The 25,120-nt window shown below is 41.9% G+C and overlaps 3 protein-coding genes across 3 annotated transcripts in view; all 3 read left to right on the forward strand.

Annotated features, from left to right (window-relative positions):
• Window positions 1-961: 961 nt before the first annotated feature.
• Window positions 962-5,221, forward strand: haus8 (HAUS augmin like complex subunit 8). Its single transcript, XM_069680536.1, has 10 exons — window positions 962-1,041; window positions 1,439-1,503; window positions 2,440-2,501; window positions 2,647-2,773; window positions 3,122-3,232; window positions 3,328-3,428; window positions 3,643-3,801; window positions 3,981-4,122; window positions 4,493-4,634; window positions 4,938-5,221. Exons 1-10 carry the CDS (start codon window positions 977-979, stop codon window positions 5,062-5,064), a joined length of 1,101 nt encoding a protein of 366 aa, XP_069536637.1. The 5' UTR covers window positions 962-976; the 3' UTR covers window positions 5,065-5,221.
• A 366-nt stretch (window positions 5,222-5,587) lies between these two features.
• Window positions 5,588-8,318, forward strand: sac3d1 (SAC3 domain containing 1). The gene is made up of 4 exons (XM_069680401.1): window positions 5,588-5,673; window positions 6,406-6,826; window positions 7,253-7,535; window positions 7,816-8,318. The coding sequence occupies exons 1-4, from the start codon at window positions 5,645-5,647 to the stop codon at window positions 8,280-8,282; spliced, it is 1,200 nt and encodes a 399-aa protein (XP_069536502.1). The 5' UTR covers window positions 5,588-5,644; the 3' UTR covers window positions 8,283-8,318.
• Window positions 8,319-10,988: 2,670 nt separating this feature from the next.
• cpamd8 (C3 and PZP like alpha-2-macroglobulin domain containing 8) overlaps window positions 10,989-25,120 on the forward strand; it is a 41,860-nt gene continuing 27,728 nt past the window's right edge. The window contains exons 1-22 of the mRNA XM_069680640.1: window positions 10,989-11,017; window positions 11,539-11,610; window positions 12,047-12,198; window positions 12,675-12,697; window positions 13,324-13,489; window positions 13,843-13,895; window positions 14,308-14,325; window positions 14,860-14,914; window positions 15,178-15,291; window positions 15,561-15,645; window positions 15,828-15,936; window positions 16,198-16,425; window positions 16,572-16,742; window positions 16,823-16,951; window positions 17,100-17,298; window positions 17,558-17,733; window positions 18,858-19,007; window positions 19,231-19,392; window positions 19,502-19,644; window positions 20,300-20,362; window positions 21,373-21,604; window positions 23,691-23,844. Of these exons, the coding sequence (XP_069536741.1) occupies window positions 10,989-11,017; window positions 11,539-11,610; window positions 12,047-12,198; window positions 12,675-12,697; window positions 13,324-13,489; window positions 13,843-13,895; window positions 14,308-14,325; window positions 14,860-14,914; window positions 15,178-15,291; window positions 15,561-15,645; window positions 15,828-15,936; window positions 16,198-16,425; window positions 16,572-16,742; window positions 16,823-16,951; window positions 17,100-17,298; window positions 17,558-17,733; window positions 18,858-19,007; window positions 19,231-19,392; window positions 19,502-19,644; window positions 20,300-20,362; window positions 21,373-21,604; window positions 23,691-23,844 (2,683 nt within the window). The remainder of the gene's footprint in view (window positions 11,018-11,538; window positions 11,611-12,046; window positions 12,199-12,674; window positions 12,698-13,323; window positions 13,490-13,842; window positions 13,896-14,307; window positions 14,326-14,859; window positions 14,915-15,177; window positions 15,292-15,560; window positions 15,646-15,827; window positions 15,937-16,197; window positions 16,426-16,571; window positions 16,743-16,822; window positions 16,952-17,099; window positions 17,299-17,557; window positions 17,734-18,857; window positions 19,008-19,230; window positions 19,393-19,501; window positions 19,645-20,299; window positions 20,363-21,372; window positions 21,605-23,690; window positions 23,845-25,120) is intronic.

Below are 25,120 nucleotides of genomic sequence, written 5' to 3' on the forward strand. Positions count from 1 at the left end.
TCCATCCATCATCTATACCGCGTATCCTGTTCAGGGTCACGGGGGGCTGGAGCCAATCCCAGCTGTCATTAGGTACTGTCCAGCTGTCCAGGTACACCCTGGACTGGTCACCAGTCAGTCACAGGGCTGACACACAGAGACAGACAACTCAAACCCACACCTACGGGCAATTTTAGAATCACCAATTAACCTAACAAGCATGTCTTTGGACTGTGGGAGGGCGCCGGAGACCCAGGAGAGAACCCACGCATGCACAGGGAGAACATGCAAACTCCGCTCAGAAAGGCCAACTTTGCTCAAACTGGGGTTTGAACCAATGACCTTCTAGCTGTGTGAGCACTAGCCCCTGCACCACCGTGCAGCCCTAATTACACTTTATGAGAAAGAAAACTGCAGAAAGCAAGTGAGGTAATCTGATGAACAAAGGTAAAGGATATACAGTAGTATATTAGGAGTCAGAAACAGCATGTAGAAGAGTGTAGGATTTAAAGAGATCATTGTCACAAAGAGAGGTGGAAAATCCACCATCAATCAAAAATTTTGCTTATCAAATCAATTTGTATGGTTAAGTATTGTATCTTCAAATTGAAACATTAACTGAAAATAAGCACATAAACCTTTAAAATGTTGCTAAGTCGTGGAAAATGAATTTTTTCAGTTTTAATACATTTCTATCTCTAATAAATCCTGTTTTTCTTAATACACCTTCCTGTGTGGTTAATCTCATCTTTCCACTGACACATGAACCAGACTGGGTAAAAAGGTGGTGGCAGCATAACACCTTTAAAATCTAATCAAATGTGGTACCATAACAGTAACCCTAAACCTTCCACTACAGTAGATGTCAGCAAAGGCTTGCCTTGCTTTGCAGTCCGCAAAAAAAAACATACACGAAGAAGAACTGCGGAACCAAGTATCACTTAATGTTTCTGCCGGGTTACAAAACTGGCGTACAGGCGGTTTACTTCAAAACATTATGGCGTCGAGAAGAACAACAGTCGGGCCAAGTACTTTAAAACATGTCTCCAGCGACGCCAAAAGGTATCTTTCTTGTTGTGATAAGCGAGTTTAATGTATTCTGCAGATTTGTAGACAGTCTGATATAAGGCAAATGTGATATAACGTTTAGAAAGACCTAGCTAGGTACTTCCGTTTTAGTTACCATGATATAACGTTATATTCTTGAGATGGCAGTAACCAGCTTCTTCACACTGCGTGTCAAAACATGCGGCTTATAATTACTGTATAAAAGTAAGTTTATCAGTACTTATACATGTACTTTTAAATTGTAAGAATAAGGTACCACCACGGTGGCTAAGCTAGCATTATACCTTAGCTTTTGAGTTAAGCCTTTTTCTAAACAGAAACAAGCTTTTTTGTTTAATTTGTGCTTTCATTTCTATGTTGTCAAATTTGACAATAACTTTGTTATTTTCAGCTCGAAAACTGGTAGCACTGCTGCTAAAGCCAACAATAGTGGAACTGGGAAGAAAAGTGTTAAATGTAAGTATCACAAACCACAAACCTGAGTCTGCGGACGTATAGTTATTAGTTTCAGTAGTCAGTTATTATTCAGTTATTACTTTCAGTTATTGCATTATGCCTACATGACTTTTACTCCTGTTCGTTTTTAAAATAATCTATCAAAAGTTCTCCTACAATGATTGTTTGTTTGACAGTGACACAGTGATTCATTTGATAATAATATATTCCATTGGTAAGAAGTTGTCACACCAACACTTAAAATTTTAATTTAAACAGAGAGTTTAAACTAGTCAGATCCAGAATCGGGGTTTATTGCCAAGTAGGTTTTCACATACTAGGAATTTATTTTGGTGTTTTGGTGCAGAACAATTAGAACAGAACTAGAATAAAGATAAGTGAAATACTTAAATAGAACAAAATAAAAAATAATAGGCAATAAGAATACAAATATAAAAAACAATACATATAATACAAAATATGTACAAGAGGTGTAATTAAAAACTGTACATATGTGCAAGATATTGGTGACTGCAAAAAACTTACAGTATCAAATTAAAAATAGTGCAATGTACAGACAAAATAAAAGTCCAGTGTGAGTGCGAGTCTGATTTAGAATCTTAACATTCATGAACTTGATGACAGTCCGTGTCAAGTGGGCTAGTGGGGTGGAGCACTGTTGATGAGGCTGGCAGCAGAGGGGGAGACACTGTTCTTGTGGCAGGAGGTTTTGGTCCTGAGGGCCTAGTCTTGTAACTTAATGTACTTCATATTACAAAACTGATATTAACTACTTTGTGCTGTCATACTAAAAGCTTTTTTTGGCTTTAAGCTATATAAGCTTAATATTTTATATGACAAATGCCTTTGCAAGATACTTGTATGTGGTTCAACTGGCAAGAGTCAAGCTTTATTTTCCTCTTTCTTTGATACACTTTTTTTTTTATCAATCTTTAGCGAGTGGGACTATTGTCAAGTCTCGATATATGCAGGCTGCTGAGAAGACATCTCTTTCAAAGGTATGGTTTTTCTTTTTTCCCCCATGTATCATATGTGTTTTACTCGTTTTAATGCAGCCAGATTCAGTATTGTTACTTAATGCATGTAAAAGCATATACGATGAAAAATAATCAAATCTCTATGTACAACTGTAACTGTTAACAGAGTAACTCGCTGACAAACGAGTCAATTGCTGTGCCACCGAGGCCTTCCTCACCTAAACCCAGTGGTGTCAAACCAAGGGTGGGCACTCCACCAAGACACTCAATGGCTCCCCAGGCTCTAGCAACAAGTAAGTACTTCCTATGGTGATTCATGTTAAAGTCTCTTCACACAGTTGTTTAGATAGCTGAGTAGATTTCTAATTTTGATAACGTGAAAACATGAAGAGTATTCAAACTGTAGTGTGTCCTAGCAACCCTTACCCTAACCCAGCAATGATTTTAACTACCAAGTACTCTGACTTTTTCAAAGAGGGTCTTTGGTTTGAAGTGTAAATGTTTAGTTGTGGTTTCCTGAATTGTGTGATGATACATTTAACCAGCAGTCAAACAATTCATTATTTCCGCTGAGTTCTTGTTAAGACCAGAGCATTTTCAAAATGAGAACATTGCATATCTTTCTGTTATCTTACTTACAGCAATGATGTCACGTGAATCTGAGCCATCACTCCTGGGGAGAAGTATTCTGCAGTCCACTTTTGCAGATGGACACTGCTTTCGACCAGATTTTGATATGTCAGTCATTAAAGGTAAATTGATTTAAACCCCTAACCTGCTTTAAGTTATTTACAAATGGAAGTGTTCTGTTACACTCTAACACACACACACAATCTTTCTCTGTCAGAGAAAACAGTTATTGAAGGTGCGGAGCCTGAGAGAAATCCAGAAAATGAGAAGAGGCTCGTTGAATTGCAGACATTCCTACTGGCCTACCTCACTGCTAAGGCAAGTCAGACTCAGATTTGAGTCAATCTGCTCGGCTGGAAACTCCTATCATTGTGTATAATTTGATAAATCAATGTGCAATTACGTTTAAGATAAAACACTGTCAATCTCGTTGTTATTGGTGTCTTCTCCACTGTTTTCATGGGGAATAAATATCTGCTAAAGCCTCATATTGTTAACAATCTGACATAATCTCTGTGATGTCCGACTTAAGATGGAGACTAATACAGCAAAGTTCAAGGCAGAAGCAGAAGCAAGGATCCTGCAGGAGATGGAGGAAGTAGAGGCGCTGCATAAGGAGGTCCATGAGAAGAAGCGCCAGTACCTACTGATGGAGAAGGAAAGGCTTGTAAATGAGCTGCTGGATTTGCAGGTCAGGATACTAATTCCTTTGTGCTGACCTTAAGTGGTCTGTTTTATTAAATTGTTATTGAATGTTGAGATAGCTAAGAAAAGGAAGTTTTTAGAATAGTATTCTCAAATTGTGTGTTTATGTAAGGGTCAGTATGAGTACACTGTTCTCATCTTCCTAACATAATCATTTGTCATCAGATTGCTGCATTGACTCCTGTGGCAGAAGCTGCCAAGCAGTTCACAAAGGACTACAACACTTTTGCCAAAGCTGTTGACACCACCCGACATGAGCTGCCTGTCAAGAATTTCTACATCGATGGCGACAGAAAGGAATTCCTAGGTTGTTTTTGTTTTTCAAACTTCTTTTTAAAAAGGTTTAATTTACACAGAGTAACAATATAAATTAATTAATTACTGAAAGAAAACTCAAAAATATCTGTGTGTGGAAAGGTATCTTTCACATGGTCCCTGGCAGCATAAGACTGTGACTTAAAAACTGAAATCTTGATCAATTTCAAATTGTAGCATGGTAATATCTAATGCTACCTTACTCGAACATGGTTGTAGTAAAAAGTTAATTTAGTCACTTTTAGAATTATTCTATGCATTGTAACCATTATGTGACCTTGTAAATACCCATTATCATATGTTTTTAGTATTTAAGGATGAATGGTATGATAATGTTATCCATGTGTATCCACTAATTTCAGTGAAAGCAGAGGCCTGCCTGAAGGAGAGTGAGAAGTTGCTTGTGGAGTGCACAGATGGAGATCACAAAGACAACAGCACTTCTTTAGAGTGCCTCAGGGACATGAAAATGACATCGAAGGACATCAGTCAGCAGCTAAGAGGGTACACACATACTATATATAGAGAAGTTCTCTCTTGGAACCTGATAATGCTGTGAATACATGGTCTGCTTTGTGTCTTTTTTTATTCCTCTTTTGTTCCTTCCTTTAGTGTTTCACTATACTATACAATTGCCTCAAAGTTTTCTATGAAGAGCTATACATTTTGTATATGTTTGGCTTAAATATGATTTACTATATTCTTTAAGAATTGAAACCTGGTAAGTACCTAAGAGCACCAGAAATGTATCTGTTTTTTTACCAGGTAGAACATGTATTCAAACATTGGTGTCGTCTTTTTTTCTAGAGCATTCTCAGAGTTGCTGGAGCTGTCATCATTGGTCTCCCGCCATACAATCCATGTCCAGCAGGCCACAGAGGAAGAGCAGCTTGGTGCTGCAAGAACCAAGGAGCTCTACTGCCCTAAACAGTGAACTACATCACAGCATGGGAAACACAGTACATGCACTTTGGATAACTCTTTCCACCTGATTTTCCCTGGCTATATGTTTATATATTTGTACCGTTTGTGTCTTTTTCATGTAGAGTCTGATTTCCTTGTAGAACGTAAAACGTAAAAATCTAATAAAAGTATAAATGAACATGGGCATTTCAGGAAGCAAACATATGCAAGTTGCAAAAGTTTGAAGGCATGGGCAAGTTTAAAGTGATGTCACTTTAATGCATGCCTGATAACGGTAAACATTCAAAAGAAATTTTTAATGATCTAACTTAGAAATAGTGTAAAGTCCAGTTATGACCATTTTGTCATGTCCTCAGGTTTCCCTCTTGTGTGAGACTTCTTTTACACACCATAAGATTTTTTTTTAAAACAATGCCAGGCTTCATGAAATCAAATGATACTGCCTTGAACTGTAAATATTCTAAAACAACAAAAAAAGTAAAGTAGCGCGTCCAATTCCGGATGTGACGTCAAATCAAAACAACAGTTGCTCATTTCTATTGGATGACGCTGGAAAGTGACGACCGGTGATTGCTGTGAGACTGAGTCAAATGAACCGTAGGAGAGCGCCTCGACGCATGTGAGTAAAATAGTTTTATTTTGAACGTATTTTGCACTTCGTAGAAACTGGCATCTAAAGCCAAGTCTTCAATGGTTTATTTACCGTGTACTTAGCTTATGTTACGTATTGTTTGTACGTAGAAACGCTATTCGCGCGTTGTCTTTTGGTAGCTAGCCAACTGAGCTAGCTGGCTAACTCGATGAGTAACGTTAGACATTAGCTTCGTAGTAGTCACTTTAACTGGTAGCTGCGTATAGTACAATTCAATAGTCGTTACTATCACCTAGCAACTGTAAAATGTTGTTAGTGTGTCATTTGTTGCAAATCTTAAGTGCAAAGAACTCAGTTTAAGAGTTTGGATACTGTTGATGTGTTCACTGTTTCAGATGTAGGTTATCAAAGCATGTGAAACATAGACTGTAGTCATTGGTATGACCTAACTTAAAGTTAACGTCAAGTTTGGGAAAAAATAAATGCAATTACATGCATGAAAAAGTTGTCTTGTGTCAATGAATTCAAAATACTGACTGATAAGGAGGTTAAGGAAAAGTAAGTTGACATTTTAATCAAATAGGAGGCCACACCAAGTCAGAATAATAAAGCAAAAATGAGTATTTCACAGCTGGTATGTTTATTTTGGTACAGGTTGACAAGTGTGAAGTTGGCCATCACACGTGAGAATTTATTTTGTATGTATGATTCTTATCAGACTACATTTCAGCTAATAACCAACCTGATTCCCTCAACCAGCTCTCACTCTCAGAGGAGGGATGCACCAGCAGGAAGAGAATGGAGACAGAGTAAAGACGACCAATGGAGAGGAAGAGGCAAAGCCAAGGTGAGAGAGGTGGTGGTGGAGGATGAGAGACATGAGCAGCAGGTAAAAGAAACGGTGCCCAGGGGAACATGCCAGACCATGTGCCCTTCTCGTGAGATGTGGAACCGCGAGGCGCAGAACCGCCTCCATCGTTTTGAGATGTTAGCTGGCTCAGAAAGAGATCAACGACCAAAGGGAGACCCTTCGCGTGCTGTTAAAGAGTATTCCAGACCGGCGGCTGGGAAAGATTCAACGAACCCCACTGACCTGCGTCCACCTGCTGTGTTGCTGAAAACTGTTTGTTACCTTATTGATGAGATTGCGGCCTCCTCAGATCTGCATCCTTGGACTGACGTTAGTAGTATTTATTTTCTCCACTTTTTGCCAATGTTTATTAGTTTGATCAAGAAAACCTTTAACTTGCATATTAAGGGAGTTCAGTAAGAGTTTAAACCTTTGGCATTATTGACACGCTGTAAATGATAGTTGACAACCACAGTTGTTTTCTCAAATCGTCAGCAGTAACCTATTTTCAGCGTGCCAAAATGACCCAATGGCAATGAGTAAATTTTAGGCTTTTTGCTACAAAGCTGGACAATGTCACTGTGCATCCAGAGTTATTGTGGCTAAAAAACTGACAAAGCTTTTGAATTATTTTAGTACAATTGTCAGTGATAGTTTATTACTAGCCCAGTTAGGACACTGTTATAATGAAGTTGCATTCATGAGTGCATAAAATACCTTTTAAACTCTGTAAATAAATTCTTCCTTGATTTGTAGGCGTACAGCTTTGTCTTTGATCGTCTACGAAGTGTGAAGCAGGACATGATTATTCAGAGGGTGTCTGGGATTGACTGCGTGGCCATTTTAGAGCGGACCGTGCGTTTCCTCATCTACGCCTCTTATCAGCTTTGTGGTGAGCCCCTGCGGCTTTACGACCCTCGCATTAACGACACGCACCTGCAGGAAAATCTGAGCTGGCTCTTGGATTGCTACAAAACTGGAACAGGGCCGCATCCCAACCAGGAGGAGTTCCAGGCTCTTGGTCTGCTGTACAACTTGGGTGGGTTACCATTTTTAATGGCTTAACACATGTTTTATTCCCTATGTGTTTGCATGCATGTCTTGATGTCATATAATTAATAGAAACATATTAGTCCCTAAATAAGCAACAAAGCATATATTTTGTTAACATCTTACTCAGTGACCGAATTACTAACGTCAGAGGTTTATTGCTCTTCCTGCTCTGAACATAAATATAATCCTGTTTTAAAATATATTTGACGGGTTTGTTATCAGTTTAATTTCTTCATGCATGCTTTCTTTTTCTTAATCTCCCCCAGGTTCAGCTCGTGTCGCGCAGCACATCATGGAGCTCCCTGAGCGGCTGCGCAGCTCTCCGACCATCGCGCTTGCTCTTTCCATCAACCGAGCTTTCCTGGAGCGAAACCCTGTACGCTTGCTCCGATTGGCTCAGAGGTTGAACTTTCTGCAGAGCTGTGCTCTGCACCGTCACCTGGTGTTGTGTCGCAGAGATTTACTTCTCATATACAGTCATGGACACAGCAGCCGCAACTGCTGCTTTCCTCTCAACAGAGCGGCTCAGCTCTTGTCTTTGGATTTGTCACTCACATCTCAACTCTGTCAAACGTACAGAGTCAAGGTTAACCAGGACAGCCAAGTGGTTTTCTCCAAGGCTGCTTTCACTGAGCCGGAACAAGGAACACTACACTGCAAACTGTATCACAACATAGTGGCTGAGAAACAGAGAGACCTCACCATTGGGAGGATCATTCACGGTTGCTCCTGAGACAAAATCAGTAACACAACCAACGTATACTTTTATATGTATTCATAGAGAAATTGTCTGTTTGCTTTCGTCCCTCCGCAGTGAGATCTTGCTTCAGGACACGTCAGCAGTGCAGCTTTGTGTTTTAATTTTATTGGATTGGAGCCTTGGGGCTTCCTTGAAGGATGCCCAATGCTAGTATGTTTTATGAATAAAATGCGTTGGATTATAAATGTTCAACATAAGCATCCGGCTTGATGTTGATCAAAGTATCTGTCTTACTGTAACTGAGAGAGGTTTTGGTCCTTTTTCATCCTCATCATACTGTTGGTGCCTGAATTACTTCAAGATGTGAATAACTTATTTTGTTACAGATTTTTTTGTGTTTAAATGTTTATTCCATATTGTGTGTTTGTGAAACATTTCAGAAAGCCTGCTAGAAGGTCTGTTCAACAAGCTTCATATTTGCTCATCAATGCAGTATCTTAAAAGTATTTGAATAAATTGTGTTAAAATAAAAGAATAGCCTTGATCCTTTATTTGAACTGAGACTGAGCTGCGTTTAAGCTCGTAAACCACATGAGGGCAGCAGATATCTGTGCACGGCATCAACGCACTCCAACCAGGACCAAACTGAGAGACTAGAATTGAGATAATCCTGCTTAAAATGTTTGTTTTCTGTTCTTTCATGTTGTGTTTTCCATCTTGGCGATCTTGTGATGGTTTCCAGCGCAAAAAAAATGAAATAGTTGTAACTGGTGTAACTGTAGAGATGTCAACTGAAGCCAAAGTATTTGAACTGTGCAGGTAATTTATGATGGTTTCAGCGAGACACTGGGGTTAGTCATGCTCTCGCAGCACAGAAGTGAGAGGAGGTATTGACGTGAATGAAGCGCAGCCTGACGCCGATCGCCTCCTGATTCGCTGCCGTAGAAGCGGAAAAAGAGATCCGCCGACTTGAAAGAGATCACCAGCAACAATCGGGGGAAGCAAGACTTGCACGGATTTTAAATGTCAAACATTGCTTTACGGTGACATTTCAGCTCGCTGAAGTGGGAGGACGCTTACAATTTGTAATGCTGAAATATGAGAGAACGGAACCGGGGCGGGTGAAGGCACATGGGAGAGGACTGTCCGTGTACTCTGGGCTCTAAGAGGAGGAAAAAAACACACGATTTGCTTGGAACTGGATTTGGCGAAGTGGGATGATTACAAAAAGTTGATCTTAGGCTCCGGACGAAGCTCTGCACACCTACCACGCCAACCAACCTCAATGGATAGATAGACGTAGTGGGCTGTAGAGACAGACTGTTGAAGTTTCATTTAACTTTTCATCAGAGTTGGAGGATCCGACCTCCTCCTGAGGGGAGAGCCGATATCCAGCAGTATGTCGGCTACTGTGGCCAAAATGTTGCGGTTGTCTCTGACAGCTTTGAGTCTTTCATGGACTTTGTTCATCTGCAACGTGAGCAGAACTAATGCACAAGAAAGACAGTAAGTAGCTTCTGCTTGCATGCGTTTTCTTTGAAGGGCAGTGCAGTGCTTTAAACTCGCGAGAAGCACTTCCGATACTCTTTAACTGGAGTTGCAATTCATGAACAGCAAACTCAGCCTAAGCGTGTCAAATAAAGTGGGTAAAGACATTAATTAATCAGTGTATGTAGCAACATTAGCCTTTTAACGTATATTTCAGCAATACGCATCTTGATCATTAATTTGTGTTTCCTAAATGTACACAGTTTGTGAATTTGTAGGACTTCTTGTCATTAACTCATAACACCTTCCCATTCATGTTTTTAAGGAGTTCACACACAGGTCATTGGATCCGTAAGCACCTACAAAAAGTGATATTTTGAGAGGTAGCCTGCACTGCTGATTTTGTTGTGAAAAACATATGCCATGGGCTGGGATATGTGCTGCTTTTGGAGAGGTTTTTCTCATGCCAATTAAGATAATGATAGATATTTAGGGTTAATTTGTGTGTACGGCAGCAGGCTATTTCATTCAGTTAGTCTCTCCACACCCAGAGGCAAAAGAGGTTAGATTAACTTTTGGCTCTTTGGTGCCATCAGTCAGGCTGCTGTCAGCTGATTGGGAGCTTAATCCTGACCTGTGAGTTGTGATAAAAGTAAAACTGTAAACAATTCTTCCAGGCAGTCAAGGCAGGAAAAATGTTGCCTTGACTCACAAAAGAGTGCTAAATAATTTGTTAAATGTTAAACAGCCCAGCTGAGGAAAAGGCTAAGAACATAAAACCATGTGACTTAACTAAAAAGAACTGACAAAAGAGAACACAAATCCCTCTCAGGCTCCGACCAGCTCTTAGCTGAGGACAAAAGTTGGCTAAAAAACAATGAGAACTTGAGTACATCAAGCCATGTGACTGAAATAAGCATGGTCTCCACCACCTGATCCGTGCTCATCCAAGAGCTGGTTAAACTCACTGTAGATCAAACGCACAAAGTCAATTTCCTCGTATTATCTTCCTTCTCCCGAAGCCTTATTTTCCAGGGGATTTTCTCATGACTTTCTCTCTCAGGAACTGAAGTTGCCTCCGGCTGAAATGCTGTAGTGCTTTAATGCCAACCACCTGATCCTTCTCTCAGGCATGCAATTGGGTTTGTGCTCAAGGCTTTGCTCAATTCTAATTTGTGTGATCTTCAGTTAAGTGTTCAGGGGGTGAGCAGGCCAATTCGCCTTAGAAATAAGAGTTGGAATGACTTGGTCATGACTGGAGCAGTCAAGCAGATAGGCAGGTCTGCATTGTATCAGGTACACATGTGAGGGATGCAATGATGAATGTTTTCCCAAATCAACACATTCCAACATATCATATACTGGTATGTAACTCTTATCAATCAATCAATTCATTTATTCATAAAGTGCCAAACTCATGACCCAATATTCGCCTACAATGAGAAAGCACTTGGCAAAAGTGGCAAGGAAAAACTTCCATTAAACAGGCAGAAACCTCCTGCAGAACCAGACTCCCTGGAGAACAGCCATCTGCCTTGACCAACTCTACCGACGTAGTTCTACAGGATCATGCCAACAACAGCACCCATTGTTCCTTCTTTGCTACCTGAGAGACGTAGCCTCCCTGCACTAGATGATATATTCTTTCATCCAAATAAAACTTAAATTGGGCTCTTTTCTCCAGACCTTTGATAAGCATCAAAGAATGACCTTTGCTCTGTGACCTCAGTGACAGGCCCCCTCCCTCAATTAAATGTCAGAGTGACTGTGTGGAATCTCAGTCGTTATTTTTCAAAAACAGACGCCAAGGTTCTGTCAGAGGTGCCAGACCACCCAAAGAGAACGCTCGAGCGGAAAGCTCATTGGCCAACAGGTACTGTGTCCCTGGTAACCATTGCAATTAAACCTGATCCTGCTACATAAATCCATGTGGAATGTCTCTGTTTGTATGTGTGTTTTGTTGTGTGTGTGCGTGCGTGCAGGTCAGGGAGAAAGTGAGAAACTGCAAGTGATATATATGTGAATTTCACCTGTATGATCTCCTGCAAAACACTAATTATATTCACATAGAATTAGTAATACACCTTAACACAAAGTAGTAATGCAATTTGGTTATGTCATGCATTTGTTCTCTGACCTCTGACCTCTTCTTTATCTCCCGCTACAACCCCAACTTCAACCACTTCTACTTTCCCTCCCTCCCTCCGCATTCTCTTATGTCCTCTACGTCAATCTCAACCCCCTCTCTCCCTCCCCCTTGCTTTCCCCTCTTCTTTATCTCCCCCTTCTCCACCTTTCTCACCTCTCAGGGGTTATCTGGTCGCTGCACCCTCTGTGTTTCGAGCTGGCGTGGAGGAGAGCGTGAGCGTAACCATCTTCAATGCGAAAGCAGAAACACGTGTCCAGGTGCAGCTGGCGGTGAAGGGGCAGGCGGTCGCCCACAGCCATGGCTCAGTGCTCGGTGAGAACGAATTCTGCATCTAAGGTTACACTGGCACAATTCGTCACTTTTGGGGGAAGAAAACTTGCACTAACAAGTTGAGCTATGAGATACCCCTCTTTAGTGTGATTAATTCAAAGGATGTTAAGATAACATAGACAGGCATACCTGGCAAAAACATAGATGGAAGAACTCCCACAACGTGCGCCTAAGTCACCTCTGACCTTCTGACCAGCTTGATTAAAGGCATCAGTTCAGCCCGTCTCAACTACCACTTAGCGTATACAGTGTGTGATTTGTTTGACATCACCATTAAAAGTTGGTGCTAGCTCTTCCTCAGAGTGGCATAGAGACAGGCTGCAGCTGGATTTCCTGCTCACCCTTGGTGAACACCTCCAGGAAAGCTCAGCTACAGACTAATAGCTCCCAAAACCATGGCATACTATTATACAAACCTGTGATAAGAATAAAAACATATCTCATTGTTTCTTTTCCAGACAAAGGCACCATCAAACTAAAGGTGAGTCTAACTGTGTGTTGTTTTCTCAGTAGTGTCCTCCAGTGCTTTCCAGAGATGTTTAGAGTGCATGGCACTGTTAAACCGTGACAGCTGCACAGTAGTGAGAGCCCTCTTGACCGTTGTGTGCGCATTCCTCAGGCAACATGCAAATCAACACTAACATTATTTGTAATGCAACATCTGTCTCTGCTCATTCATTGGGAATAAGGTAACAGCCTCAATATAATATGCAACAGCTGTTGACGTGCATGTATGGTCCGCCGCCCCGAAGGCTGGAATAGATCAATCTAGTATACACAACTCGATTCTTCCCCTCTGTCTCTCTCTTCCCTCTTTCCCCTCCCTGTAACCTCCGCCCTCATTCTCGTGAAATACAGTAATGTGTAGTGTGCTGTGTTATGGCTTGGCATCTTTCTCTGGTGTTTGAATGTTGTTCTTTCCTCGTGCTGTAGCTTTCTCTCCGTGAAAAATGTATGAAAATTATAAATCAAGGTGAATTATTGTGTACAGCAGCCGAAAATAAACATGTCAATCCTTCCTGCTTCCTTCTTGTGGTGAAGCCAGCCCTGATCCTCTTTGTGCTTTCTTTTGCGTGTGTTTATGTGTGTGTGTATGTGTGCCACTAGGTTCCCTCTGGTTTAAGAGGCCAGGCCCATCTGAAGGTGTGGGGGAACCGTCACCTCACAGAGGGAGGCTACATCTTCCACAACTTCACCACCGTCACAGTGGAGAGCAAGGGCACGGCTGTCTTCATCCAGACCGACAAGCCCGTCTACAAACCCAAACATAAAGGTTCCCTCATTGTGCACCTGGTAGTTTATCTGTATATCACTGCACAGAAATGCAGATAACGTGGCTTTAAAGAATAAAACTGAGTGAAAGTCAGCCAGAGGTGCTGGGCTCAAAGAAGCAGCCCTTTAAGAACAAAGATGTAAATAAATGATCCTGGTATTCTGGGGTTTTCCAAATGTTAATTAATCAAATTCATTCAGATGGTCAGTATATCAGAGTTAGATCTGTGAATGGCCAGAGATTCTTTGATTTGAACAGGGCATTCAACATACAAAATAATGTCTGTATGTGTTAAGCAGATGCTATATTTGCTGCTGCATTTCACAATATTGTATTCCTCTTTCTGCCTTTAGTTCTCATCAATGTTTACACCGTCACCCCCAACCTGAGGCCAGTGAATGACAAGGTGATTCAAACTTTTATGTCTCTTTTTTCGATCACTTCGGCACTACTTTTCCGTGTGTAATTCTGCTGGAATTAAGAGGAGAAACCGAGTCCGCCTCGAGTGCAGCAAAATGTACAGTTACCTATTTACAGGAGCCAAGCAAGAGTCATTCCTCCTGGAATGTCAGCAATGGCTCCAAATATACTGTGCAACTGTGCAGACAGACGGTTTATTGATGTTTGCAGTTATAAACGTCTGCTGCCGGTGAAGTGCAATGCTCACTTTCACAGATGGATGATTGTTGCATAAGGAAGGAGTGGTGAGAAACCTTGGAAAGAGGCTCAGGATCCTCTCCAGGCTTTACAGTTTGCATCAGAAACACAACATCTTGTCCTTGTCTAACTCTGCTGTTTTTTTCCTAATTATTTTGCAGATCGAGGCGTATGTTCTGGTGAGTGGAAGCTGGCAGGACCACCCAGGGAACAGTGGCAATTTTAGTTCCCAGCCTGGTTGGAGATTACAGAGCAGAAGTCAGGGCAGCTCACCTAGATAACAGGGTGCTCTTTGGAACAGTACGAGGATAAACAACATGAAAGGAACCTCGTCTCTTCTCTTGGTTTTGTCTTTATCAGTGCCCTACAAACCCACACACACTGTGTGTCCCTCCCTCACAGTTACCGTCCTTCCTTCCTACCGTTCATTTATTGCCCCTTATGAGATCTTGAAACGTTTGTAGGGCAAAAAACAAGCTTCCTAAGAAGCAGAGGGAAGTCCATGTATGACTGATATCTAGCGCCAAGCACATCAGTGTAGCCTGTGTTTTACCTGAGGGAAAGATGTATGAGTGTTTTGACAGGTGCCAGGTCTCAGGGTCAAGTTCAGTTCACGGACTGTTAAACCTGTGTCATGACAATATGCAAATGAACAACTAACATAAATGTGTCTTCTTAACACTGATCTATAAACTTGTAATGATCTCTCGTAGGATCCAAGAGGATCCAGGATGGTCCAGTGGAAAGGACTAAAATCTATCTGCTGTGGTGAGCCACATCTTCTACACTATGTTTGCACTATCAATGTGCTGTTGCAGTGTTTAAGTAACATTTGCACTGAAGTAATATAGTTTCTACGTCCTCTCATTTCATTCACTATAAAAGATTTAAAAGGACACCATGCACTTTGTTCTGTGCTGCTCTAATTGTTTTATATTTTATTAGGAGTGTTTATAGTTTATACATTATTAAGCAATTCCAAGCACAGAATACAGGCATCTAAGGTGTTAACTATAATCCTTGTCCTACAGGCGTTGTGAACATGAGTTTCCCTCTGTCTGACCAGCCTGTGCTTGGAGAGTGGTTTATCTTTGTGGAGGTGCAGGGCCACACCTATAACAAGTCGTTTGAAGTGCAGAAATATGGTGAGTGACTGTGTGTACAAGAAAGAAAAATAGACTAATTTACATTTAAAACTATTTGAATTGTCCTTGGTTAATTGAGTGTGTGTAATTTTCTTGTGTGCAACACAATCAATATAATTTTTAGAAATGTTAGAATGTGTGTTATTGTAGAGTAATATTATATTGCCAGTATAGAGCCATAAAAAGGATGACGAAACATAATGCAGCAAAAAATGCACTATGAAACTAGAATATGTAACTGAAGCAACAATGTGTCCCCTCCCTCACAGTGATGCCCAAGTTTGAGTTGGTGATTGATCCACCTCAATACATCAGCGATCTGAACTTATGCCAGCAGGCGTCTGTCAGGGCCAGGTAAGTGTCCAAAAACACATCTCTGAATAAATCAAACAAGAGTCCCCTTTGTGTTTTTTTTCGTGGAGGACTTGGCTCACCATTCATTACATTTCTGACATTTATCTTTTCCATTGCTTCTGAAGGAACTTACCTTTACTGCCTTTGTGAATGTAGACGTCTGATATGTCAATGTTTCATAGGTATACCTTTGGGAAACCAGTTGCAGGGAAGTTGACGGTGAATATGACGGTGAATGGAGTTGGCTACTACCGTCATGAGATGGGCCATCCTGTGATCAAAACCATGGAGGTCAGTTTATGTTTTCTGAGGTCACAACACACATCCTGCCTGTTAATGAATTTAGTAGCAAATTCAAGTCTGTTTTTCCACATTAGATTGTTGATTGGTTGTCTGAGTTGTTAGTTGTAGCTGATTTCTGCCAACCCACAAAACACTATTATTATCACACAACATCACACATAATTATTATTATGTGTGATACAAACCCTGGCACTAGAATTATGTTCCACACACACACAGTGTAACAGATCACTCCTCTCTTGTTCTCAGATCAAAGGCTCTGCAAATTTCAGCCTGTGCGTCAAGGACATGATGCCCTTGGATGTAGCTGATCACTTCAGGGGCACTGTGAACATATGGGCGTCCGTAACCAGCGTAGATGGAAGCAGGCAAACCACATTTGACGACTCAACGCCCGTCCACAAACAGCTCATCGACATCAAGTACTCGAAGGACACTCGCAAGCAGTTCAAGCCTGGTCTGCCTTACAAAGGAAAGGTGAGGCTTTTGACACTGCAGGCACACAAACACAAAAGCAAACATTAATATTGACCAGCTGATAGCTGTGGATAAATAACGGCTGTTTTTGCTTAATATTTACCTGTTAACTGCTTTCATGCTGTTTGTTAACCTTATCCTTGTAGATTGAGGTGACGTACCCCGATGGGAGCCCTGCGGATGGGGTGAGGGTGCGAGTCAAGGCAGAGCTGACCCCCAAAGACAACGTCTATACCAGCGAATTGATCTCCAAGGACGGCCAGGCCATCTTTGAGATTCCGTCCATCCCAACTGCAGCCCAGTATGTCTGGCTAGAGGTCAGTGGCGGTAGTGGTAGTAGTTATTTCTTAGCTCATCCTATTGAATTTATAACATTTCATTTGTTTGTTTGGCACAGACCAAAGTGACATCTATTGATGGCAAGACTGTAGGAGACCAGTACCTGCCCAGCTACCTGTCAATCAGTAGCTGGTACTCTCCCAGCAGGTGTCACATCCAGATTCAGAGCCCCAGCGCTCCACTTAAGGTAAGTTCTGCTACATTCAGCATCGATGTTGTACCTTTGGATTCATGCGTCTGTTTTCTCTAAAAACAACATTATAATACGTTTTAACGCTGTGCTTCCATCAGTAACGTTTCAGTGTCAGTGCATTTGCATCTTTCTGTGCGCTTAGGTCGGCCAAGAAGCAGAGGTTGCTCTCAAATCCACCTGTCCCTGTAACTTCACCCTACACTATGAGGTGACATCCAGGGGGAACATCATCCTGTCAGGCCAACAAGCGGCCAACATGACGGCGTCGCACCGAGGAAAAAGAGCTACTGTCATCTTTGACAAGAATATTCACGCCACCCTCCTGCCTCCTTCTGCCTCGGGTAAGTCATTTAAATAGAGATTCACTATAAGGATGTCTGATATTTTTTTAATGTTCAGCACCATATGCAAGAAGTTAAAATATTTCCGCAATATGCTCTTAAGAGGTTTTCTTTTTTTCATTATAGTAGCAGTCAGAAGAGCAGCACTTATTAAAGCATCACAGAGGCCCTTATTACCTGCAATCGTCCTCTTTGTTCTTTTCCACGAGTCTGATAGTGACCCAGCCTGTGTCACCTCCTTTTGCTCCCACTCTTCCAGGTGCTGCAGGCTCCTCCTCTCAGGCCGAGATGGACAGCTGTGTGTCCTACCTACGGTTCCCAGTTAGCCACAGCATGGCTCCCCTCAGCCGTCTGCTGGTCTACTATGTCAGGGAAAACGGAGAAGGCGTCACCGACAGTCTTCAAGTCCCTATCCAGCCTGTCTTTGAGAACCAGGTTTGCATCGTGTTGCAACATACAGGCTTCAGTACAGTGTATAAATAGTATAAGGCCTTATACCCTGCTTCCTCCTGCTTAACTATGGTATTAACATGGTGACAACAAAATCTATAAAATCCTCTTTATGAGCATTTTTATCTATGATACCCTTTATTACCCTATAATAACAGACAATAAATAACACATGTATGATAACCAGGGCTAAGTTCCTTGGCCAAATATTTATGTTGGATGAAAATGTGTTATTACAAAAATTGCTTTTTAATATAGTAATTAATAAAATCTCGGTGCAGTGTGTGTATACGTTTTGGAGGTGAGCCCAAGTATCCATGCACCAGCTCTGTCCACAGTGTAACGTCTGTAAACAAACAGCTGTGTTGGCCTGGGAGAGCTCCCCAGTTCCTGCCTGCATTAGGTGGAGTTAACTCCCTGAAGTATTTACAGCTCCCTGGTATGCCATTACAACACTCTGTGTGTGTGTATGTGAGCTTGTGTTACTTTGTGCGTGTTAGTGTGTGTGTGTGTGTGTGTGTGTGTGTGTTTGGAGGAGGGGGTTGTGAGGGCATGATTAGACAGAGGCCACGCAGGCCGCAGGCAGATGAGTGGGGTCGTGACAGGAGAGGATGACAGGTTACGGAGTGGTGAAAGGAGGGCAGCGGAACCTATTAACAGGGCTAATTTGTGACTGTGCGCTGTTGAAAAACACTTCTGATGTGTGTGTAAGTTTACGGCCAACTCTCACCATCCCTCCTCCTTTCTGAGAACGTAGTTTTCCACTGTGTCCTAAAGTTCCCCGACACATCTCACTATTTAGATCTACAGGATGGATGTTCTTCTACTGTATACATATGATAGCAAATTACTACTGAAGAACTATCAGGCAACACTGCCAACTAGTGCCGAAACATTACGCTGATGATTTCATTATTAGATATAATAACTTGATTCATTGACTTTTATCATTTATCAGGAACAAGATATAAACACTGGTTCGATTTTTGCTTTTTTTCTAGAATATTCTAGACTGAATTAAAATAATTTAACCTAAATATGAAGGTCATACAGAGGTTTATTGCACTATATTGCTGCACAGCATATTGACTTTTGGATTGTGTCTTCAGGTGTCAATCACTCAGTCAACCAACGAGTCCATGCCAGGTGAGCCCATCACCCTACACGTCCGGGGAGAAAAAGGCTCCTGTGTGTGTGTGGCTACTGTGGATAAGAGCCTCTATCTATTGAAACCTGACTTCCAGCTCAGTCCTGACAAGGTTGGTCGCAAGTTTCCAGTGATATTTCATGCTCATTGTGTTCCTGTGCATCTGGTGACTGGTGTAGTTTCTTTTGAAATATACATGTTAAAGCAGTCAAGCTAAAGGCCGGTGTCAAAGCTTTCGGTTTTACTAATAACCTGTGAAGACATATGTCACTCTGAGCTGTGTTTGTTTGTATAACAGCGTTTGTGTGCTCTATAAATGTTTCCCCTCTGCGCAGGTGTTCAAAGAGCTTGCAGATTTTGACGTCTCGGATGCCTTCGGGGTTCCCAAAGATGACGGACACTTCTGGTGGCCGGGGCTGTCGTCAAAGAGACGCAGGCGCTCCTCCGTGTTCCCCTGGCACTGGGACATCACCAAGGACGCCCGCTTTGCTTTCACAGTGAGAACACACACTTGGATAAAAACCCCACAGTGATGGTATGGGGATAAAAAACTAGTAATCTTAGTGTAAGAGTGTATGTTTTTACTTCTCTGTATGTTTAACTCAGGAAACAGGGCTGGTTGTGATGACAGATATGGTGAGTTTAAACCACCGGCAGAGCGGAGGCATGTACACGGACGAGGCCGTTCCAGCCTTCCAGCCGCACTCCTCCACCTTAGTGGCTGCCATGCACGCTCGCCCCACAGCCAGGTAAAGGACCTTTTACGAAGAGTCGCAGGCTGTCTCACAAGTTTTAGCCAATTCTGTTGTTTGAAAAGCTTTCTTAACTGATGTCAAAGCTTAGAAAGTGTCTCATTTACTGTTAGGAGGAACCTAAAGGTGTTAGGAAGATCACTGTAATAACTAAGGGTAACTGCCTGTTCATGTTTCACTTAAATAACCCTGTCACTTGTTCACTTGTTTGCAGACAACACTTTATTAAGGGAAATGTACTGTAATTGGACCACACACAGTTACATAGGGAGGCACTCTTCTGAAAACAATGTGTTTGAAAACAAACCCATGAGAGAGCAGTAATTACCTAATGCTCCCGGGAATCGTATTCTGGTAATGCACATTTCAGTGTTTGTCATGCTTGGGTTGAACAAGGTCTCCGAAATGACTAATGGACAAGCAGAGAAAAACATGACAAAAGAAATTATCTTTGTTGGTTTGTACATGTTTTAGATCTGCATTCCTTAATGCCACGAATACCTCTCTCACTCTAGTGATAAACATTAAACACATGACGTGACTCACAGATTGTCAGTGTGGAATTCAGAATAATACATTTTCCAATTATGTTGTTGTTTTATTGTGAACAGCTGAAGCCTTTTATTGATGTCAGCTTGTGTTTTGGTTGCAGAGCAGAGAAGCGTAGGCGCACATTTTTCCCAGAGACTTGGGTGTGGCACTGCCTCAATGTCAGGTATTTTAATTTTTGTATAAATATTTTTCTTATGTGTGTGCGTGTGTGTGTGTGCATGATACAGGCCTGAAGCTAGACATATCAGGTACAACAGATTGACTATAATTACATGGGATTTAACCATTATCTAAAGTATTTAGGAGAAGAGAAAAATATAGAGGAGAGGAGAAGAGATGGGAGGAAAGTTGAACACCCCTGAAACCAGGAAAACATTTGAATGTAAGAATGTTAGAATAAGAAGAGGAAAGGAATTGTGAAGAGAATAATCCAAATAACCAGAAAAAGAAAGGTAGATGTGAGGTAACGATATAAACGTGATCTGAAAAGTGATGAGAGATGCGAGAGAGAGGAAAGGAAAGATGCGTGTGGAGCCTGTATGTGAGAGGACCGATCCATCACTCCAGCAGCGTCCAGCCTCCCCCCCTCTGGGTGTGAATGTGCCTCATTTAACTTGGGCGATCTTGGAACGTTTGTCACTTTCTCAACAGCTCCCTGCATTCATTTTCAGCCAATATAAATGAACTGCCCATAGATTTCCATATGCTTGATTCCCTTGGATGGGACTTCAGCTCTGCCTAATTTCCTGTCAAGTGCAAAGCTCTGATTTCCCTTAAAAGTCTATTAAAGCAGATTTTGGGCAACTTTGATCAAAAGGCAGGGCGTACATGGAGTTCCTCAAGTTTATTATGCCCCGTGACAGTTTGCCAAGACCAACACTTAATATGTGTTGCCAATAATGATCTCAGTTTGAATCAAGAGATCAGGTCAACACCTGACTGTCCCTCCTGCCTGTCCGTTTTAAAGTGTTTGCTGTAGTTTCATTAGTGCAGGTGTTGCTGTTGACACAGGTGTTACGAGCATAAAAGTAATCTACAGTGATTCATCAAGCCTGTCCTTGTAGTCTGGGCCTTTTTTATTGCATGTGTGTGTGTGAAACCATGAAAGGATGCTGAAATCTTTTTATTAAACTGTCCAATTAAAGTTGTCTGTCCATAATGTGTCGCTTTCAGCTCTGAGACCGGGGAAGCCGAGCTGCGATTGGATGTGCCGGATTCAATCACCACATGGGTGACAGAAGCTTTTGGCGTGTCAGAGGAAAAGGGGCTGGGCTTAGCAAAGAGGGCGGAGCTTCGTACCTTTAAGCCCTTCTTTGTTGACTTCACGTTGCCCTACAGCTTAATCAGAGGAGAGCAAACCAAAGTTCCCCTCACTGTCTACAACTACCTGCCAACCTGTGCCGAGGTAAGATGATGATGATAAGGGCGTGATATCCCATATCATATGTGTGTACTGAGTGAATTGACTGAAAGGGAACGAAATGTTATGATTATGGCTTCTGTTCCCTGAAGGAAACGAACGATGTACAACACATATAATATGGGATATCATGGGTGAGTGAATCTACTGAAAGGGAACACACACTATCAGCAAAGCACAGGATGCAACTTACTCTACGGTTGGGACACTATGGCCTAGAATGATTCATCATGTTTTAATACTACCCACCAGTGTAGAGAAATACATCCTTATAATTTCATTAAATTAACTTGATCTGAACCGCTGACAAAACAATAGGTGGCAGAAAGTTAAAGGTTAATCTTCCACCATCTCAACCCTCAACACAGACTGACAGGACTTAACCTGAGCCCACCAACATCACTCCAGTGAGACTCATCGCTCATTGCCAGATGGCTTGACCAACTGTTCTTGTTCCCAACATCATATATGTGTGATCAGGCTCTTTCATCCTGTGTTTAACATGAACACAAGACAAGAAACTGCCTGCCACGTTAGCTGCACTGTGAAAAAGGAACTTGCTTCCCAAAACAACACCCGGGTCGGCACACAAATTTCCCCTTTCCCCTTCTTGTCATCTCACCTACAAATTCCACCCGTCTCCGACCAAGCGGCGCTCGAACATCGTTCGAAATTTGTTGGCGCTGAGTTTGATAAACAGACTGAATGAGTAATAGATACAATAAAGACTTAACCACTGTAACATCTTCACTGTTAAAAAACCCTGTTTCCAGCGTGTTTGTGATGGCAGAGGGTGGCGCTGCAGAAAAGAGACCGAAAGTAGTATACTTCACTGGCAATGGGAAAAGAGACAATCGGCATTTATTAGCGTGTCTTCCCGGGTCAGAGAAACTCAACGCCCTAATTTCAGTGGGAAAGGGTATATATGTGTTGTACCTGCTTCCTCTCCTTCAGGCAACAGAAAGTCCAGTCATAACATTTCGTTTTACAAAGTAATTGAGCGTTAATGGCCAAGCTCCTTACTGACAAGTGAAGGTCGCTGGCAACTGGATATGTTATCACAAGAAACACATTGCAAGTCTGCATCCTTCACAGACTAAAGCTGGCGTAAGCATCAACGAGAAAAGGGCATAGGCAAAAATAATAGAGTTAAACTGTTAAAAACATCAAGTATCAGCAGAAAAATGTGGTCTAATATGCTGGACCCTACTCAAGCAGGTGTAATATTTCTGTAAATACATGAGAGGATAACAGAGGTGGTCTGTAGTAGAAGTTATTTTATTCCGCCAGATATTACAAACGTCTGCCAGGGGGCTTTACGATCTGAACAGTATACCACACATAGTGCCTTACATGTGATGGGATAAAGCATGCAAACCACTGTGATGGTTCTTGGTTTCTATTTCTGTCTGATATCAAAGCAATGTGATAAATGAAAAAAAAGGCTCGTCATGCAGTAACTGTCGGTAGTCAGGCCGAGGGGTTTTCAGGGATTGGAAGCGGTGCCCAAAGGAAGCAAAGGTTTGTAATGTGGAGATTAGCCCAGAAGTATGTTTCAGAGCTCACTTTGAAAAGCCCTCTAAACTCTGTCTTCGCTTTAAATGGGTCCATCCTGCGCTCCACACAGATGACATCATGATGTTTGCAGATGAGCCTGTTAAATGGCCTGTGCGTGTGTTGCCCTGATGTCATGTTAGGTGAACATGCAAACCAGCGTAGCCCTTCCTTTGATGTCCACCCCGGCAACATGTGATTCCTATATTTTCTGTTCAGTTATTTACGACTTGTGGCGTGTGGATAAAGAACAGTTAAAAGCGCCCTCCACATCACCGAGCCCTCTGTGAAAATTGGACGATGAGTAGAACTTAATCCTTCGGGGAGCTCGAGAAGCATGAGTCAGACAGCATGGAAAATTCACAATGTGATTTAAAAATTCTCCCTCGCTTTGAGAGCTTTGAGGAGAACACGCTATATGAGGGAGGGGCGTGCCGGCAAGAAATGATGTCATTGTGGCCTGTCAGAGGAGATCAATTGCCTCTGATTTGTCTCTTCCTCTCCTCTCCTTTCTCAGGTTCATGTGAAAGTCTCAGTTCCGAAAGGCATCAAATTTATTGGCCACCCTGGAAAGCACCACCTTACCAGGAAGAAGTGTGTTGCTCCTGGAGAGGCTACACCTACGTCCATTGTACTGTCTTTCACAGAGCTGGGGTTCGCGAACATCACAGGTAACAAAAAATCTATCAGATTAATACAAATTACTGTATCCATCATTAACGTGGATTCATGATTTCTCTAAAAACTAGGAGTATTCCATATTTTAAATACTTTCACAGGCAGGTTTTAATATGTCATTAAGATAAATGCACATTTTCTCATAACATGGCGCTACCATGGCAGTAGCATCACCATTTAGAACACATTTATTAATGTATTTTCTTAATGCATATATTACCACTGCATGCACAGTTGTATCAACACAGAAAAATGGCAACTATATACTTACTTACCATACTTACTTAATAATACATTAATATAATGCAAGTATAATAATATAGGAACAGCTGTTTTTATGTCCCACAATTCCTGGCACTTGATCAGAAAGAAGGCCGCCTCAGAGTTCAGGGTTTTGACTTTTATGTAAACAATACAGACACGGTTCTGCTGGATTATGAGGGATGGCATTATTTACATTCTTCAATGGCACTGCATTTAAACAATATAGCAGCCTTTCACGGGACGTTGGTGCCCCCAGTGTGACGCCTTACAAAAAGGCAAGCTGTTGACTTGAGAGAGCTCTGCCGGCCAAGGAGCTGAGCTGTGTGTGATCTGGTCACTCACTCAGAGTTACAAACAGTCCCCTCCAGAGCGCATGTGAGAACAAAGCAGGCCAGCAGTGGGGGAGCAACCAGAGCTGTGCTGTGACACTCAGTGGCATGTTGATGAGTTTGCAGGTCACTGGCGGTCAATGGGCCCCCCATGGCCCCACTCCTAGTCCCCTGGCCCCTTGCGTTTCCCTCTCAGTACACACGCACAAAGAGACGCCACTGGCACAGGGCCACATTTCCAATGTGCTCCACAGCAAGAGAACTGGGAGTCCTCGGACAGACATGTTTGTCCTGTGTAATGTATGTTCATGTCTATGAAGGACACTAAAGATAAGGACTTATCCAGGTGTGGTGATATTTGACCTCACAAAGACTTTTTGATGTATTACGCAAATCGCTCTATGATTTTTATGAACATTATGACGATATATACTATGATTATTTTTTATTTAAGTCTTCTATAAAGGTTGATAATTATAGGATGAGACTAGATTGGCTGAAGTCAAACAATATCATGTAGCATTCTTGATTTGCAAGTATTCTGAGAAGGACTGAATGATAATTATATACAAATTGAAGCGTCACATTTACGAGCCCCCGTGCTCGCAGCCCTATTTCCATTCAGTTTAATAACACATAATGCACCTGGACATGGACAATAACTCAAACATTATTT

Source organism: Semicossyphus pulcher, unplaced genomic scaffold, assembly GCF_022749685.1.
Source record: "Semicossyphus pulcher isolate SPU_LCO1_2020_fin unplaced genomic scaffold, fSemPul1.0.p SCAF_4, whole genome shotgun sequence".
In the NCBI taxonomy this organism is placed as follows: domain Eukaryota; kingdom Metazoa; phylum Chordata; class Actinopteri; order Labriformes; family Labridae; genus Semicossyphus; species Semicossyphus pulcher.

Excerpts from the sequence above, each read along its gene's own strand:
- haus8 (XM_069680536.1), top strand. The coding sequence starts at position 977 with ATGGCGTCGAGAAGAACAACAGTCGGGCCAAGTACTTTAAAACATGTC. Across the intron at positions 3,233-3,327 it reads TGATATGTCAGTCATTAAAG|AGAAAACAGTTATTGAAGGT; the intron begins GTAAATTGATTT and ends TTTCTCTGTCAG. Across the intron at positions 4,123-4,492 it reads CGACAGAAAGGAATTCCTAG|TGAAAGCAGAGGCCTGCCTG; the intron begins GTTGTTTTTGTT and ends CACTAATTTCAG.
- sac3d1 (XM_069680401.1), top strand. The coding sequence starts at position 5,645 with ATGAACCGTAGGAGAGCGCCTCGACGCAT. Across the intron at positions 5,674-6,405 it reads AGGAGAGCGCCTCGACGCAT|CTCTCACTCTCAGAGGAGGG; the intron begins GTGAGTAAAATA and ends TCCCTCAACCAG. Across the intron at positions 6,827-7,252 it reads ATCTGCATCCTTGGACTGAC|GCGTACAGCTTTGTCTTTGA; the intron begins GTTAGTAGTATT and ends CTTGATTTGTAG.